The sequence below is a fragment of the Marmota marmota genome, unplaced genomic scaffold (genome assembly GCF_001458135.2).
Source record: "Marmota marmota marmota unplaced genomic scaffold, marMar, whole genome shotgun sequence".
Taxonomy (NCBI): Eukaryota; Metazoa; Chordata; class Mammalia; order Rodentia; family Sciuridae; genus Marmota; species Marmota marmota.
In genome coordinates, this window is record NW_026000174.1 from 67268245 (window position 1) to 67286394 (window position 18150).

At 53.1% G+C, this 18150-nt stretch overlaps 2 protein-coding genes across 3 annotated transcripts; one reads left to right on the forward strand and one right to left on the reverse strand.

Annotated features, from left to right (window-relative positions):
* Positions 1 to 275: 275 nt before the first annotated feature.
* Positions 276 to 3091, forward strand: Sac3d1 (SAC3 domain containing 1). Of its 2 annotated transcripts, XM_015478232.2 has the most exons (3): positions 276 to 434; positions 635 to 1215; positions 2470 to 3091. In XM_015478232.2, the coding sequence occupies exons 2-3, from the start codon at positions 642 to 644 to the stop codon at positions 2961 to 2963; spliced, it is 1068 nt and encodes a 355-aa protein (XP_015333718.1). In that variant the 5' UTR covers positions 276 to 434; positions 635 to 641; the 3' UTR covers positions 2964 to 3091. The 2 variants fall into 2 exon arrangements, with proteins under 2 accessions (XP_015333718.1, XP_015333719.1); XM_015478233.2 differs by lacking the exon at positions 276 to 434 and having other exon boundaries at positions 476 to 1215.
* A 4-nt stretch (positions 3092 to 3095) lies between these two features.
* On the reverse strand, positions 3096 to 14033 carry Naaladl1 (N-acetylated alpha-linked acidic dipeptidase like 1). Its single transcript, XM_015478230.2, has 18 exons — positions 13834 to 14033; positions 13577 to 13749; positions 13378 to 13499; positions 12933 to 13055; positions 10057 to 10340; positions 9854 to 9958; positions 9126 to 9211; positions 8841 to 8960; positions 6191 to 6276; positions 6042 to 6105; positions 5878 to 5945; positions 5593 to 5684; positions 5421 to 5511; positions 4620 to 4701; positions 4365 to 4538; positions 4203 to 4290; positions 4026 to 4118; positions 3096 to 3730 (listed from the first exon to the last, which is right to left on the reverse strand). The coding sequence occupies exons 1-18, from the start codon at positions 14031 to 14033 to the stop codon at positions 3544 to 3546; spliced, it is 2238 nt and encodes a 745-aa protein (XP_015333716.1). The 3' UTR covers positions 3096 to 3543.
* Between the last annotated feature and the right edge of the window lie 4117 nt (positions 14034 to 18150).

The window sequence follows — 18150 nt, forward strand, 5'->3', positions numbered from 1 at the left end:
GCTGCACCTATCCCAAGACATTTTCTACTTGACTCTTTGCAAAAAAAAAAATAATAATAGAATAGAGTATCTCCAGGAAAACAGTAGAGAAAGAGGTCGACAGAGCCAGTTTATTGAGTGAAAAGGAAGAGGGACGGAACCAAGACCGGGACGCTAATTTTGGTACCGCCCTAACCGATGGTTTAGCGGAATAAATCCCAGCAAGACCTAGGAGGCGTGGCCCCGCGGTGCCACGCCCCTCCCCGCCGGCTATTGGTTAGGGAAGGACTACAAACCGGTGCATCATGGGAGTGCCCGGCCTGCAATTTTTAAGGTAGAGGAGGCCGAGCGCGGCGCGTTGTGGGGGACTTTAGTGGAGCCGGAGTTCGCGAAATAGTGCTGGTATCGCCGGACTACAACGCAGTGCATCTAGGGAGCACGACTCTAGGGATCCGGTGAGAGGGCGGCGGTGGCCGGCCGGGAGGGCGGGGACGTTGAAGACCGGGCGGGGAGGCTGGGCGCGCCCAGCGAGGCTCGGCCCCGCCCCGCCTCGGCGGAGCCTCACCGGGCTTCCGCGGGCAGTGGCGTGCCCTCCCACACGATGGGGAGACCGGCCGCTGTCCCCGGGATTCTGAGCGCCCCCCCATCCCCGCAGCCCACCCATGCCCGGCAGCAAGCTGCCTGTGGGTATTTGCCCAGACATGTGCCCGGCCGCCGAACGTGCCCAGCGCGAAAGGGAGCGCCGCCTTCATCGCTTCGAGGTGGAGAGGGAGTGGACAGGGGACCCGCCCCGCGCCGACCCGCAGCGCACGGTAAAGGAGTACAATCGACCCGCTGCCGGCAAGCCCCGCCCCCCGCCGAGCCAGCTGCGTCCGCCCTCGGTGCTGCTGGCCACCGTGCGCTACCTGGCCAGCGAGGTGGCGGAGAGCCCCGACGCGCCCCTCGCGGAAGTGGCCAGCTTCGTGGCTGACCGCTTGCGCGCGGTGCGGCTAGATCTGGTTCTACAGAGCGCGGGCGACGCCGAGACGGCGGTGGTACTAGAGGCTGCACTGGCCACGCTGTTGGCCGTAGTGGCTCGACTCCAGCCGGCTGAGACGCGTGGGCCGGTGGATCCCGTGCTGCTGCAGACCCAGGTACAGGAGAGCTTCGGCTCTCTGCGGCGCTGCTACGCGCAGAGCGCAGGGCCGCACCCACGCCAGGCCGTCTTCCAAGGACTCTTTCTGCTCTATAACTTGGGTGAGTCGGCGTCCCAGCCTTACTGGCATAGAGCCAGGCACCCCTCCATGAGGACAGTGGAGGCAAAGAAAAGAAGTTTTAAAATCTCACCGTTAGAGGCTGGGGTCGCATGCTTAGCCCTAGATTCCATTCCCAACAGTAGCAAAGAAAGAAAACAACATCAGTTTCCTTCCAAAAACGTCAGTGCACAACCCCCAACATCAGACCCCAGACCCGACTTTTCCTATTTCAGAGTTCAGTTGTAATCCCAGCGACTGTAATCCCAGCGACTCAGAAGGCTGAGGCAGGAGGGTCGAAAGTTAGAGACCAGCCTCAGCAATTTAGCAAGGCCCTTAGCAACTTATTGAGACCCTGTCTCAAAAAGAACTGAGAATGTGGCTCAGTGGTTAAACGCCTGTGGGTTCAATGCCCCCACTAATAAATAAATAAATGATAAACTAAAATGAAAGGCACAGGGTCGGGAGAGTTGGCCTTGATAGTGATTTTCAAACATTTTAAAATCTACCTTCCCTAACAGTGTTGCAGAGATCACACGTGCCCAGGAACACATCTGACAGAAGTTTCAAGACTAGATCGATCCTTTATATGGGTGGTGCATTTTAACAAATTCAATTGAAATGAAATGCTCTTGACTTCACAGCTCACTAATGAGTCAGAAGCCTCAGTTTACAAAAGGTGCCCAAGTTCCCAGTGTCCTGTGATTTTCTGAAAGAAAAGAAGCAAGATAGGGGCTCCTTGAAGAAATGGCCTTCCCAGGCAGATGAGGATGGTTTAGTAGATCAGGCTCCCAAAATTATGGGTACAGGGCAGCCAAGGCAGTGGGAAAATCAAGTGACAAAATTTCAATTTGGGTTAGGCCCTACCACATACTATCTCTAAGGCTCTCAAGCAAGCTGTTAATTTATTTGTTTCTTCATTCCCCATCATTCCCCAATACTGCCCACTTCTTCTCTATTGTAAGCACCTAGGCTGACATTGATATTTGGATCAGGTAAAGGCCTGACTGCAGGATCTTATTGGGGAAGTGGGGCAAGGTGGGCTGTGCAGGCAAAGGGGTATGGTCAAGTTGGGGTGAGCAGGACCAAGAACTGGAGTTGAGCCTCATGGAGGGCTAACCCTGTCTGGCCAGAAGAGTGAGCATAGCTGAGTCTTGGAGCTGGTGGGAGTGGAGATGGGTAGGGCCTAAAGGGATGGGACGGGAAGTGGGCCTGATCCTAGAAGACCAGGCCTCATCCCAGCCTCCCAACTTCTCAGGCTCTGCGGAGGCGCTGTATGAAGTTCTGCAGCTGCCTGCTGCCCTTCGTGCCTCTCCGCCACTGCGCACTGCCCTGGCCATCGACGCCGCCTTCCGGGAGGGCAATGCAGCCCGTCTTTTCCGCCTACTTCGGACCCTGTCCTACCTGCAGAGCTGTGCAGTGCAGGGCCACGTGGGCCATGCCCGTCGTGCTGCCCTGGCCCGCCTCGCTCGCGCCCTTAGTACCCCCAAGGGACAGACTTTGCCTTTGGACTTCATGGTTCATCTGCTGGCCTTGGATGGACCTCACGAAGCACGGGACCTGTGTCAGGCCCATGGGCTACCCCTGGATGGAGAGGAGAGAGTTGTGTTCCTGAGGGGTTGCTATACTGAGAAAGGACTGCCACCTGCTGGTACCTGCAACGTGTTAGTGGGGAGTAAGCTCCGAGGGCGCACCCTGGAGGAGGTGGTCATGGCAGAGGAGGAGGATGAAGGTGTGTTCAGACCTTCCTAGGTCTGACATTAGGGGGACCTGGCATTAGGGGGATATATGCCAGCTTCCAGAGCTTCAGGACTGGGTCAGATCACTTAGGTTTCTTTTTTCATGATTCTTAGACCATAAAAGGAACTTTCTTTTTGGGACCAATGGCTGTACTTCATTTATTGGAGGGTACATAGAGAGGAGACTGTATGGGTGTGGCAGGAGAGGAAAACAGACTGGGCAAGGCCCTGTCTACCTGGATCTGAGTGTGCCTACGAGTCCATGAGGGGTGGCCTTGCTGATCTCTGAATTGGCCTCTAAGGTTGACATTATGCATCCTGCACTCACCAATCCACCAATGCCATCACTTGTTGGTTTTTCATCCCCCAGCAGCCCTGCCAGCCATTCTGCCAGCCAGATCCAGGAGGAAGGAGATTGGGACTTGCCACTCCCCTCGGTGTCCACACTGATGGAACTCCTAGCTGTTGCCTCAAGCTGGAGAGGGGACCGTGATTATACATACTCTGGGCCTTGGGGGAGACTGGGACACGCTCCGGGAAAATATGTGGGAGAGGGTTAGGATAAAGGGAGATCGGAGGAGTACAGGCTGGGGTCAGAGTTCAGCCACAGGTCTCAGGGTGGCTGTTGCACCCTCCAAAGCTGCCACCACGATGCTGAGCTGTCTCTGCACCTCAGCCCAAGCTTCAGATCCGGCATCTGTGTCCTTGGCCCTGTAGTAGGCATTGGCCAGGCCAGGGAATGTGGCAACAGAGCTGGAGTGGGGTGCCCAGAGCACATGGCTGATGAGAAATGGGCAGGCTCAGGGTTAGTGAAAGGCCCAGCCTGGAACTCAGCTGCTCTACACAGCCAGGCACAAAAGCCCCCACCCAACCCATCTGAAAGCTGCCATGTACAGTTTCATGGTGGGAAGACTGTAGATTAGAGTCCCCGATGTGACTGATTTGCCTCCCTCCCTGAGACTCACCTTCCCCCCTGCCTTGGACTAGATTGTGCTCCAAAGCAGCAAAGCTGCTATCTTCTTCCTGGCAGGTGGCCTTTGCCTGGCGCCTGCGAGGAGCTTTGGGACAAGCTCACCTGTAGTAGCGTTCCTCCGGGAAGGCTCTGGAGTTCAGGAAGGCCCGCTCTAAGAGCATCAACTGGTCATTGAACATCCGGACCTGCAGGGGGCTGGCAGAGGCAGGACCTGTGGCTCACCCTGCAGCCCGCAGCCTGGGTGCACCTTCCCAAACACCTGCCCTCTCCCTTGCTCACTCAGGGCTGCCTTTCCTCTGTGCTGACACATGTTGATCCAAGGCCGAAGCTGCTACTGCAAACTTCTCCACTGCCATCACCAGAGGCCCTGTGGAGAATACCCAGGGCTTAGCTTTGCAGGTGCAGAGCTCCCCATGCCTCAATGTCAGGGGGTGTCCATACCCAGGCTGATGTTGTGCTGCTGTAACAGGTTCCCAAGTTCCTGCTGGGCAACCCGCAGGAAGCTGTGGAGGACCTCACTGTAGTCACTGACATTGAGGGGCAGGAATAAGCTGTCACTGAGCCGAAGAAGCACATTCCCAGCTGTCTGGGCCACAGCTTGGTGGCTGCTAAAGCCTACAGGGAGAACAGGACCAGGCTATCTTCAGTTCATTCTCCTGTGGGTGGTCTCAGGATGCTCCTTGCCCCACTCCTCACCAGGGTCCAGAAACTTTTCCATATAATCAAAGGTGTCGAAAGCTGTGTGGTAGGTGGGGTAGATCCGGGCTGAGGTCTTGCTCTGGGGGGATAAGGCAGAGGTGATGGGCTTAGGATAGGAGGTGGAAGGTACACCTACAGCAAGCCACAATGTGTGGGAATTGTCAGAGTTGAACCCTTGGCACCTCCATGAGATAGATTCTACAATTCCCACTTTACAGAGGAGCAAACTGAGGCTCAGAGCGATGAACCTGCCAGACATCGCATGACTAATAGGAGGCAGAGCTGGCTTGGGTGCCAAATTCCAGTTTCACGTGAAGGAGCCTGGAGCCCTGGAGTCAGGGGGACTTAAATCCCAGCTCCATGCTCAGTACCAGTGTGGCCGTGAGATGGAAAAAAGCCTTTATGGGACATCAAACAGGGAGACAGGCTGGCCACTCAGCATCCTGCTTCTCACTGCAACCTCACTCGATGCTATGAGTCCTCCCTATTTCGTAACATTTAATCAATATTGAGATAAACTCCCCCCACACACATTTTAAGATCTCAAGGCTTTCTATAATTAATGTCATTGTACAACCGATTGGGTTTTTTTTCTTCCCTCCTGAATAATGCATAAGACAAGTTGCTTCTTAAAATCAGTAGTATCTTATATTTGACAAAGTAACAGATGAGTGTAAACAGACTCAGAGGTTAAGAAATTCAACATTAGGTAGCACAGCTACTAAGTGAAGGAGCCAGATATAGTGTCTGCACTAGAGATTTAGAATTAGAGCAAGGGGCGTGGGTGCGCCTGCTCACCCGGTCATAGGTGTAGGTCATGTCCACGGAGGAGATGCCCAGGAAGTGAATGAAGGGGGCGTAGTCGCTGCCAGCACCCAGTGAGCCCAGACTGCGGGAAAGAAGTGGGCTGGCTGGAGGGCAACGGGCCGACCTGCTGCGCTTGGTCCCCATCTACCGTCCCCGGTCTCACCTGGGAACCGTGCCGTACACCGGGCTGCTGCGGTTGAAGTGCCGTTTCCAGTTGTCGTAGATACTGAGGCCGCTGGGGCCTGGAGAATCGATCTGGCCCAGAAGGGAATCTAGTCTTGGGGCGGGCACCCTCCCCAGCCCCAACAACCAGGCGGGCCGTCAGAGGGGTACCCTAGTCCCCACAGTCTCCCGACCACCTGCTGTCCATCAGGTCTGGCTCTGCCCACCTATATGGCCCCGCCCTACTCGGTCTACGCTCCACCCCGCCATGCCAAGTCCCCAGCACCTCCTTGGTTGCAGAGAAGACCACACTCTGGACAGGGGGTGTCCCCAGCACTCTAAGGGTAGCATTGGCTATGGGAGGAACAGAGAAAGACTACTCAGACTCCAGTCCCTTCCTTTACCTACCCACCCCCGTCAGGCCGGCGCCCTGCAGCGCCCACCCCATACCCATCACTGCGACGTCCACGTTGATGTAGGCCACCGTGCGCTCCTGCAGCTTGCTGAAGAACTCCTGCCAAGGCGGGGGTCGACTTCGGTCCAGTGCTACCCAGTCCCAGAAGCCTCTCTCCATCCCCTACTCTGTGGGGCTTACTCACCTCTGTGAATTCCGTGGAGCCAATGAGCCCAAACTCCTCTGCCCCCCAGCTGGCAAACACGATTGATCTGCGGGGACGCCAGGTGCCTGAGGATGGGGGCATAAAGGGTTGGAAGGCAACCAACCAGGATCCAAGGTGGCTTAGGGGAAAGGCTGGGGATGTGTGGGGGAGGGGAGAGCTAGAAGGGGGAAATTGGGGAGGGGGGAGTAGGTGACCGAATGGCCTGACACCCTTCAGCCAGACCTTCCAGGAGGCTCCATCCTTCTTCCAGTCTCCTCTCTGTGACAACCCACCCCAACACCAGACTCCCCTGTCAGGGGCTACTTTCTGCCAGGATGCCCCACCTCCCTTCCTCTCTGCAGGCATGTTAGGGAGGGGAATGGGGGAGAACTGGCTGGCTTGCCCCCTCGGGCCTCGCCTCCAGGCATCCCACGAAACATTTGCTGATAATCTCTGAAGGTACCCTCAAGGGCCTTGCACTGAAACAGGTCTTCTTACAACAGTATCTTGCGGGAGGTACTAGTTCTATCTCACTAGAAACTGAGCCACAAGGAAGTTAAACCACTTGCCTCGGGTCACACAGCTGGTAGGCACACAGCCAGGTTCAAATCCAGGAGTGTGACTCCAGAGTCCTGGGGCTTATCCACTGCTCCAGTTGTCTCCCAGAGCATCCCACAGCCGGACTTCCATCTGCAGCCTGTGCCCACCCTGCTCTTGCCAGTTTCCATCCATCTTTGCCAAGACCCTGGTGGGTTCCACTTGCCCTTCCACCAGCTCCAGAACCCCCTGCTTGCCTGCTGCCAGTGCTCCCAGTTTTGCTCCTACCCCTGGCTGCAACTCACTTCCTTTCATCACTCACTTTCTTGTTTTAAATGAAAACTTTTTTTTTTTTAAGCAGGAATTGAAGGGGGAGGGGGCTTAACTTCTGAGCCATACCCTCAGCCCTTTTATATATATTTTTTGAAACAGCATCTCCCTAAGTTGCTCAGAGCCTTTCTAAGTTGCTGAGACTGGGTTTGAACTCACGATCCTCCTGCCTCAGCCTCCTCAACCTGGGAAACAAGTGTGCACCCACCACACATGGCTTAAATTAAAACTTTTAAAGTATAACATACATGCTTACAATCACAAGTTCCCACATTCCTGCCCCAAATGCATAACCTGAATAGACTCAGACAACCCCAAATTGAGGGCCATATAACAAGACAATGCCCAGATCCAGAAAGGTGAAGCATGGCTAAGGGACTAGTACAGATGAAAGGAGCCTGGAAGACACACAATGTTTGATTCCCCAATTGGATCTTGGACCAGAAAATTCTTTTGCTATAAAGGTCATTATTGGGACAAGTGACAAAACTGTTAATTTCCTGATTCCAATCTTTGTACTGTGGTTGTAAGAGAGAATATCCTGGGCTAGAGATATAGCTCACTAATAGACCCTGTCTCAAAATAAAAAATATAAAGGGCTGGGGGTGTAGCTCAATGGTAAAGCACCCCTGGTTTCAATCCCCAGTATTTAAAAAAAAAGTAAAAAGAAATTTTAGAAAATCAGTATGTGAGGAACAGGATTCACGCCTTCCCCTCAGATCTGCCTCGCCCTGCTTAGTGCTTCATCAGTGGTGCCTCCGTTGCTCAGGGTGAGCCTCCCCTTGTCCTCCCCTGTGCCCCCACCCTTGTCCAGCCTGAGGACAACAAGCTTCTGTCCCTCCCCCACAGTAGCCCAGGATAGACATAACATGTGCACTCCAAATGCTGCTCTCCTGATTAAAATCACTCCCCAGCTTACCACGACCCTTGGACCAAACCAAGCTCCCCATCTGTGACCTGGCGCTGCCCACTGAGCCACCTTGTCCAGTCCCAATAGTCTCCTGTTGGGAGCTGCCACATAGGAGCTGAGCGCCCCCTACCTTTGAGCAATGGAAAGGTGGAGACTGGTTTCTGCTGCACAGAAGCAGGTGGATCCCCATCTCTGCTCAGCAGAGGAGAGAAGCCTTGGGAGTGGGCGTTACCAGTGGGACTGGACTGACCCTTGTAACATTACCCCTCTGCCTTATTTGGATGGAATGTTCTTTTGAACAGCCTCCCCCAATAAAACCAGGGTTCGAAGTGTGCCCTCTCTTTCAAAGGGACTTCTAAGGTTGAGAGCCATCCAGGGCTTTGAAAGGTATTTCTGTGTGCTTGCGTGCTTTCTTTGCCGTTTTCTTAAGTTATTGGTGCAGCCAGCTTTTGGGAACCCAGCATAGGTCGCCACCCCATTTAGTTGGTGAGATCCTCCCCAGCTGCTGTGCCCTTGCCCTCCTCCTGGATCTGCCTCTCCTGCTCTGAAGGGCTTGAATGCTACAGTGTCCCCTACAGAGAGACCTTTCCCACTCTTCATTGGCGGAACGAGGTCCAGCTCCAGCCAGGCAATGAGAAGGCTCTCGGAGTGAGAGCACACCAGTGTGTGAGTCAGTGAACTGCACCGGGATCCTGGAGGCCAAGGCTGGTGCCCATGTGTCTCTGCCCCTAGGGCCCTAGTCCTGGCACAAATGGGCACTGGAAACTGAGAGAGAGGAGGTGGCACAGGATGGTACTAGCTCAGGAAGGAGTGGGCTGGAGGTGACCCCTCGGGCAGAGAGTCCTTGGATTGGAGGAAGGAGGGCGACCTCACCTTTCTTCAGCAGGGTCCCCAGCACTCGAGAGATCTCCAAGAGAACAGCGGTGCCACTGCTGGGGTCCACAGCTCCATGTATCCAGCTGTCCCGGTGGTTTCCATACAGCACATAGCGGTCTAGCGGGAGGAACAGTGTCAGAGAAGCAGAGAAGAGGAAGGGGTGGGCGGGGTGTCCAGGCTGCGCTGAGGCCAGGTCAGGGCCCAATGAGGCTGGAGTGGAGTGGCAGGGGCACCGGGGCAGGGCAGGGTCCTGGCGCACAGGGAGCACGCTGAGGGGCTCACCAGGCTCCACGGCCCCACGGATGATCCCCAGGACGTTGGAGGAGTTCCTCAGTTCCAGGCGATTGTAGACACTCATTTTCACCTGGCTGGGGAGGGGACAGATGTGACAGGGGTCTCCACCCAGTCCACTGTGTGCCCTGACCCAGTGCAGGAGAAACAGATCCCGAGAGGGAAAGGAACATGGCAACATGGGACATGTCCCAAAGGACCAAAAGAGGCAGCAAGGCTGGAGCCAATCCTTCTTGCTGAACCCTCGAGGCCTTGCATTCATTATTCACTCAGTCAGTACTTAATGAGCACTTGGTGTCTGCGCAGCACCTTACTAGGCTCTGCACAATGATCCGGACAGATGGGGCCCTGGTTTTCACCTGGCCTCCCTCTCCTGAGCAAGACAGAACCCAGGAAGTGAACAACTAACTGTAGGTGGTGAGGGGCCTGGGAGAGGGAGTCCAGGTGCTGCAGGTGGCAGGGGCCCTGACTTGGGGGATCCATCCTTGGCATGTTCAAGAGAGAGTGGCTGCTGTGTGTGGGGGGGGAGGGGCAGAGGACCCCGCAGGACCTCCCAGGTCATGCAGCTGTTCACAGCCTTCCCCTAAGGCAAGACAGATATTTAGGGGACAGGGAAGAGCTGAGAGAGAGAAGGAGGAGAAGGCCAGGTAAGAGAAGAATAGCCAGGAAGAAGAGAGGTAGGAGAGAGAGGAGGACAGAGGAGAAGGGCCTGACCTTACCTGCCATCAGGGAGGCTTCCAGAAGATTGGAAGCCGGGGCCCAGTCTGTACTCACAGCCCAGAGCTCCCTGCCAGGCAGATGGCGCCAAGGTTCCATTGAGGTTGCTGGGAAGAGCGAGAGAGGCCCTCCGGAATGAATGTGGGTGTGGAATTGAAGGCTGCGTGCCACTGGGGGCGGGCAGGGGACTGGGGCACAGGCTCACCAGAGCAGGTCTTTGGCATCCTGGAAACCAATGGGCTGTGCAGGAATCGGGGGGAATCCAGAGGCATTGCTGTGGTCCACGCGGAAGGAAGAGTGATGGGCTGGAAGGTAGGGAGTCACAGGGTCCCCAAAATACTTATAATAGGATCCTCTTTCCACACCTGAGGGAGGCAGGCCCCAGGAGTTTGGGAAGGTCTGGCTTGGCAAACTCTGTCCATCATTGACGTCCATGGGGTCTGTATACACCAGCACCCCGGCCACCCCATACTTGGCAGCATTCACAGCCTGCAGGAGGCAGAGGAAGCTGTGTGTCAGGGAGGGATGAAGGCAGGCACATCTTGCTCCTCTTTCTCCTCTGCCATGGAAGACAGGATGGATCTATCTTCCCACAGGCAAGGTGATGTTTGTGCAAGACCTTTAAGGTGGTGCTACTTGCAGCAGCAAACGACTGTTCATTGGGCATAGCCAAGCTAATGCCTATCAGTGGAATTAGTTAAATAAATGGGGATATCCTGTGATGGAATACTATGCAGCTATGGGACATGTACTTCTACAACCATGTTCATAGCAGCATTATCCTCAAAAGGTGGAAGCAACCCCTATCCATCAAGGGATGAATGGATAGATTAAATGTGGTTTATAATGTGCAATGGATAGAATATTATTCCTACTTAAAAAGGAGGCAGACACAGTAGTGCACACCTATAATCCCAGCTACTTGGGAGGCAGGAGGATTTTAAGTTCAAAGCCAACCTGAGCAATTTAGTAAGATGCTGTCATAGAGTAAAAATTTTAAAAAGCTGGGATGTAGTTCAGTGGTAGAGCATTTGCCTAGCATGTGTGAGGCCCTGCCTTCAATTCCCAGTACTGCAAAATAAATAAATAAATACATTAATTAATTAATTAAAAAGGAATAAAGTGCTGAGACCACATCAGTGAACCTTGAAGAGGTTCTGTTAAGTGAAATAAGCCAGACCAAAGGATAAATATTATTTGAGTCCTCTTATATGAGATGCCTAGAAGAGGCAGGATTGCAGAGGCTGAAAGTAAAATCCAAGTTACCAGGGGTGGAGTGTTGGGTGGGGAGGGGGTATTGTTAAGTTGAATTTCTATGTGAAATAATGGTAAGGTTCTGGAAATGGACAGTAGTGATCTTTAACATTGTAATGTTCTTTGTGTGTGTGGTCGGGGGAGGTCCTGGAGATGGAGCCCAGGCCCTTGAACACACTAGGAAAGCGCTCTCTCACTGAGCTGCATCTCCAGACTTTTCATTGGTTTGTTTGTTTGTTTGTTTGTTTATTTATTAGCTATAGATGGACCTAATACCTTTTTAAAGCTTTTTATTATCATTTTTTAATGTGGTGCTAATGCTTGAACCCAGTACCTCACATGTGCTAGGTGAGTGCTCTACCACTGAGCCACAACCCCAGTTCCTATGTATTTATTTTTATTTGAAACAGGGTCTTGCTAAGTTGCTGAGGCTGGCCTCCAACTCATGATCCTCCTGTCTCAGCCTCCCGAGTTGCTGGGAAGACAAGCTTGTGCCACCTTACCTGGTTCTTTTTCTTTACCTTGCTGTTCCCTTTTTCTTCCCTCCCACTTTTCCTCTCCCCTTTTTTCTTATCATAGGCACTATTCAAAAATTATGATAAAATACACATATAATGAAATGTATTATCTTAACTGTTTCATTGTATGTTGGTATTAAATGTGTTTGTTGTGCAACTACCTTCACCATGGATCTCCAGAAGTCTTATCATCCATCGTCCTGCCAATCTGTCAATCTATGCCCTTTAAATCCTAACTCCCATTATCCCCTCTCATTGTATGCCTTTTTATATTAAAAAAAAATTAAACCATAGGTACACAATATCTAATTTAAAATTTTTTGAAGGGAGGGAAAACAGAGGATCATGAACTGAATCCGATTTCCATTCATATATGAGTTTGTTGGGATGAACCCAACTACTATGTATAAGGTTCTCATTATTTATTTATTTTTTGTTTTGGGTAGTGCTGGGGATCAAACCCAAAGCCTTGCACATATCAGGCAAACATTCTGCCACTGAGCCTCATCCTCAGCCCCTGAGTCAAAAATTTCAATTGAAAAGAATGACAGGGTCCGGCGCAGTGACCCACACCTGTAATCACAGCGGTTTGGGGGCTGAGGCAGGAGGATTATGAGTTCAAAGCCAGCCTCACCAAAAGCCAGGCACTAAATGACTCATTGAGACCCGTCTCTAAATAAAATACAAAATAAGGCTGGGAATGTGGCTTTAAAGCCAGCCTAAGCAATTCACTGAGACCCTGTCTCTAAATAAAATATTTTTTAAAAGGGCTGGGAATGTGGCTCAGTGGTTAAGGGCTCCTGGGTTCAATTCCGGGAACCAAGGAAAAAAACGAAAGAAAGAAATGACAGGGACTGGGGTGCAGCTCAGGGAGAGCGCACGTGCTTCACGTACATGAGGCCAGGGTCGCATCCCACCCCCAAAAAGAAGAAAGAAAAAGGAAATGGCAGGGAGGGGAGCAATAAGAGGAACTCAAGTTCAACATTCAGAACTATCACAGGAAGATCTGAACTCCAAGAATATCAAACCTGAAGGTTTTGCCCCATCCCTTCACCACTTAAGGCTCCAAGAAGCTGGAGAAAGCACCCGAGGCCACAGCCTGGCAGCGGCCGCCCCAATACAACGCCCCTTCTCGCCTCCAACCAGGCTCCGCCCACGCTCCCCGCTGCTGCCACGCCTCCCCGCTGCTCCACGCCTCCCCGCTGCTGCCACGCCTCCCCGCTGCTGCCACGCGGCCCCTCTTTCCCCCTCTGTCCTCCGTCCACTCCGGCCCCTCCTCCCTCTGAGCCCTGCACAAGGCTGCTCTCACCTTGTCCCCACGCCCTGCACCCCCATAGCGGGTCAGGGCAATGGTGCCCTCGAGATTGATCCCCTGCTCCTGCAGCTCCTTGAAGTCCTCTTCCTTGCCCTGGTATGCGTAGACGAGGAGGCCCTGGTGCCCAGAGGAGGTGACCCTTAGAGCCAGCTGAGCCCAGGGCAGGTGGGGAAAAGGGCAGGAAGGTAGGATAGCAGGGCGAAGGATTTAGACTGTCTCCCCACCTCACCCAGAAACATGAGCACCCCAAGGTCGGTCACCCTGAATACCCTGAGTGGGTATGGCCTTGAGCAGGGGCCATGATGTTTGTTGAATGTCTAAGTGACAACGGAGGGGGTTGCTGAGCCCCTGGATCAGAGCAAGGAGAAGCCTGGGTGGGAACCAGGTGGGTTGGGAACTAGCGGGAGCTGGGCGATGTCGGCCGGTATTCCAGTCCCACCTGCGGGGTTCCGGGGGGCGCGTAGGCTGCATAGGGTTGCACCACATCAGGCCCCCCCTGCTCCCCAGTCACATTCTCCTCGTTCGGATGGTAGGTGTGGAGGATGTCCCCAGTGGGGCCCACTGTGGAGGGGGACAGAGTCAGGGCCGGGCGGCTCCTCTCACCCACCCGGGCATCCCACGCCTGGGCAGGATCTCACCGACTTCCACGAGGTTAGGCTGCTCCTGGCTGGGGAACGATAGCAGCACCTCATACTCCGTCCTTTCTGCTGAGTCCAGGCCGGACTCTGAGTCCCTCCAGCGACTCAGCAGCAGTTGCACCAGGGCTTCATCACGAGGGCTGGAGGCCAGGTGCGGCTGCCTGGAGAGTTCCCTGCAGAGTGGCAGAGGAAGGGACGGGCACAGTCAGGGAGGGGACCTGCAGATCGAAGGAGGAGCGGGCAGATCTGCCTCTCACCAAAGGTTCTCACGGATCTTGCTGGCATCCAGCTGCCCCATGACAGCCTTCAGGAGCTCCAGGTCCAGGTCCTGGAGGACTGAGGTGCTGGGGGCCGGTACATCCGCCCCTTTGGGGATGGCAAAGTGGCCCAGGATGATCCCCAGCCCCAAGAGGGCAGCAGCCCCCAACCCCAGCCCTAGCACCTTCACCCACTGCATCCTGTGGGACCTCAGCCAGCTGGGGTGGCCCTGGCGAGGGCCTCCTTATAGATGGGGTGTCAGGCCTAGTTAACCATTACCCCAGGGGTGGTGTTGCCCTTTTGACCCTGGATGGCCAGGGAATAAGGGAACATCTCCCGGTGAGAATCAGGAGCTGTCACATAGACCACATTCTGCATTGTTCATCTGGAAGGGACCTCTGAGGGCACCAAGGCAACATGGGGACACCAAAGGGCAGAGATGTAAAACAGACATTGGGCCAGGTCTGGGACTCAGAGCCCCTATGTCCAGAGCAGGTTCCTGCTGTGCCACAGTCACTGCCTATCTTCCTTGGTGTCCCTTGGTCTCTGGCACAGCCTGCCCTGCATCCTTGAGCATACCTGAATTTAAATTCCATCCTTGCTTGACATAAGCTATGTGAGCTTGGGTAAGTTACTTAGCTTCTCTGAGCCCATTTTCTTAGCTGTAAAATGGGGGATAATAGACCTACTTCACAAGACTGTGGTGCTATCTTCATTAAGCAAGATTAAATCTATAAATATCTAGTCCAGCAGGGTGTGGTGGTACACCCCTGTAATCCCAGCAACTTGGGAGGCTGAGTCAGGAGGACTGCAAATTCAAGGCTAGCCTCAGCAATTTAGCAAGGTCCTACGCCTTAGAAAGATCTAGCCCAGTGTCCATCATGTAGTGGGAACTCAGTAGATTTTAGTCACTTCTCCCTAGAGCTCAAGGAAGAAGGGGACCTGAGTGAATATTCTGTATTTATCCAAGTGGGCCCCGCTGTGGAAGGAAGTAGGGCTCTTGGAAAGGGGGGCTGTTCTGGAGGCAACAGCGGAAGCCATGCAAGGTGTCTTCCTCCTCAACCTCTTGACCCATCCTTCTGCTCCCTCCATTCACGGTTTATTTCCTCCTTCACTGACAGGTACAGACATTGCTCATTCATTTGGTTCTAAGTGAGGCCTATATTGGGCCCTGGGGAAGCAAAGTCCAGACGGACAGGCTTGATGATTATCAGTGCCCAGAATATAGCCTTGAATTTTATCAGCAGCCATCAGCGTGGGGAGTACACACCTTCCTCACAAGGACACAGGAGGGCAGACACCAGCAGGCAGCCAGCCAGTTGCCAAGGTTGTTTGAGGACCAGAGATGGCGGCCCCACGGGTCCTGGAAGGATTTAGTCCTTTGATCATGTGAAGTCATAGACAGCACACCCACCGGGCGAGAGCTAGTGGCATCTGAGTGGGTGACAGCACTGTGAATGTGGTTTACACCTGAGAGTGTAGAACTCTCAGGAAATCAGCTCTGGCTGTTGAAGTCTGACATGAACTGGTTGATTTTCTTCCCAGCACCTTGGACTAGACTGGGGGACACCATTTAAGGTCCTTGGGCCTGTGAGCACACTTTGATCCCCTCCACACAGTCCTTCCGCACCTCCAGGGAGGTCACCCCATTGCCATGTTCCTTTCCTCCCTCGCCGCCCTCCTTGTCCAGTCTGAGGCCCTTCAGACCCTCTCAACCCCACTGATCCTTTCAGCATTGGTCACATTTACTGAAACCACACCCTGCTGGCAACGCTGCCCCTGTACCCTTGCCCTTGAATGTGCCTGCAGTGTCATCCGACGTGTGGGCCCCTAACTCTCACAGGCACTTAGATGGGGATTTTTGAAGTCTCTCCTCTCTTTCAAGCGCCAACACCTCTCCACCCATCTCAGCTGATGACTGTGCTTCCTCTGTCACTAGGAAAACTAGAGGCAGCTGGAGGGCAGCTCCCGACTTGCACTCCCAGCCCCGCCCACCTCCTGGGCTTTCCCTCCTGCTCCTGCTCTGAGAGACCCACACCCCACCTAAGGCCAGTCTCTACCCTGGGCCCTGGAGCCCAACCCTGGCTCCATTGAAGGACTGTGGCTCTGTCCTGCTCCTCCACTCTCCCATAGAAGGCCGTTTCCAGCCACCTAGGACACCCACTTATGGTGTTTAACACCTCTTTTGAAAAAACCTCTTAGCCACTTGCCCTCCAGTACCTGTCTTCTCTTTCTGTTTCCTTTTATGATGACAAATAGGTCTAGGCTTGTCTTCAGTGCCTCCTTCCCCATTCTGTCATTTTTTAAAAAAATTATGATTATTTTTTTCATTTTTTAGTTGTAGTTGTCAATACCTTTAATTTTTTTATGTGGTGCTGAGGATCGAACCCAGGGCCTCACACATGCTAGGCGAGCACTCTACCGCTGAGCCTCAACCCCAGCACCCCCCACATTCTGTCTTGAAGCCACTCCAATCAGGCTTCACCCACCACTCCACTAAAAAGGCTCTGCAAAAAGTCAGTTGTCCTTCAAGTTGCTAAATCACTTCTGCACCCCTCCCTCCCTCCCTCCCTCCTTCTCCTCCTCCTCTTCCTTTGTCCTGAGAATTGAACCAGGGTGATCTGCCACTGAACTACACCCCCAGCCCTTTCTGTTTTTTATTTTGAGACAGGATCTCACTAGACAGGATCTCACCCAAGCTGGCCTGGAACTTGCAATTCTCAGCCTCCTGAGTTCTGGGATTGTGGCTTGCACCGCTGTGCCGGGCCTGTCTTCTCCTAGTGTGACCGGGAAGCCAAACTTTCTGACTGAGATGCTCAATTAGCTGGGTGTGGTGATGCATGCCTGAAATCCCAGTGACTCCAGAGGCTAAGGCAGGAGGATTGCAAGTTCAAAGCCAACCTCAGTAACTTAGTGAGGCCCGAAGCCACTCAGTGAGACCCTGTCTCTAAATAAAATATAAAAAAGGGCTGGGGATGTGGTTCAGTGGTTAAGGGCCTCTGGGCTCAATCCCTGGTATTCCTCCCAAAAAAACAAAAACAATGCCTTAGACACCTAAATCTCTTGGCTTCCAGGATCTCACGCGGCCTACTGTCTCCCTCCTTTGTGGCTGCTGTTTTGGTCCTTTTGTTGGGAACTCTTCATGTCCTGGCCTCTCGCTGTCACAGAGGCCCAGAGCTCAGGCTCTCTTCTCTATTTATACCATTTCCTAGACAACCTCGCTCAGCATCATGGCTTTAAATACTGTGGTGGCCAGCCTCCGAGCTGGCCTTGAAGGACAAGAGGAAACTGCACTGTATCCAAGGTTAGGTTCCAAAAGATATGGTGGCTTCTGCCAGATGAGGTGGCACACTCCTGAAATTCCAGTGACTCAGAAGGTTGAGGCAGGAGGATTGCAAGTTCAAAGCCAGCCTCAGTAAACTAGTGAGGCCCTAAGCAACTTAGTAGGACCCTGTCTCAAAATAATAAAATTAAAAGGCTGAGGATATAACTTAGTGATAAAGCACCCCTGGGTTCAATCCCCAATACCAAAAACCAACAAAAAACCCATCATGGTTTCTGCCTGGCTCTCCCTTGGATCCTTTGCCAGCTGTTATGAGCACATTCAAGCAGCCCTGTGGACAGGCCACATGGTGAGGGGCCATCTGGGAAGTGTGTCCTCCCGGGCCAGCCAAGCCTTCAGAAGACTGCAGCCTTGTTGACATCTCAATTGCAACCTTGCAAGAGACCCTGAGCTTGGACCACCCAATGAAGCCACTTCAACATTGCTTACTCATGGAAACTGTGAGAGATGGTAAATGCTCATCAGTTTAAGCTGCTAGGTTTTGGAATGGTTGATTCACAGAGATGACCAATACGAATTACCTCATGTAGGTTGAAAGCCCCCAAATTTATCCCCAATATGAATCTATCCTCTGAATTCCTGTATTGTTTCCAGCTGCTGCTTGCACGCACACTTGGGTGTTCAAGAGGCACTCCTACAGAACACACCCAAAATTTGGCTCCTCATCTTTCTCTGCAGGCCTCCTCCTCCCACTCTGAGGCTCCACTTTAATTAACAGCAACTCCATCTTCTAGTCACTTGTGCACAAAATCAGGGAGTTATCTTTTTATTCCTGTTCCTCTCATATTCTACTTCTAGCCTATCAGTACAAATCCCGAATCCATCCTGGTCCAAGACTCTGTCATCTTTCCCTGGATTGTGGCAATAGCCTCTCACCTGCTTCCCTCTGATTTCTTTATTGTCCCTGGTCCCAGTCCATTTTCTGTCACTATAATAAAACACAGTGGACTCAGTGATTTACAAAGGAGTTTAT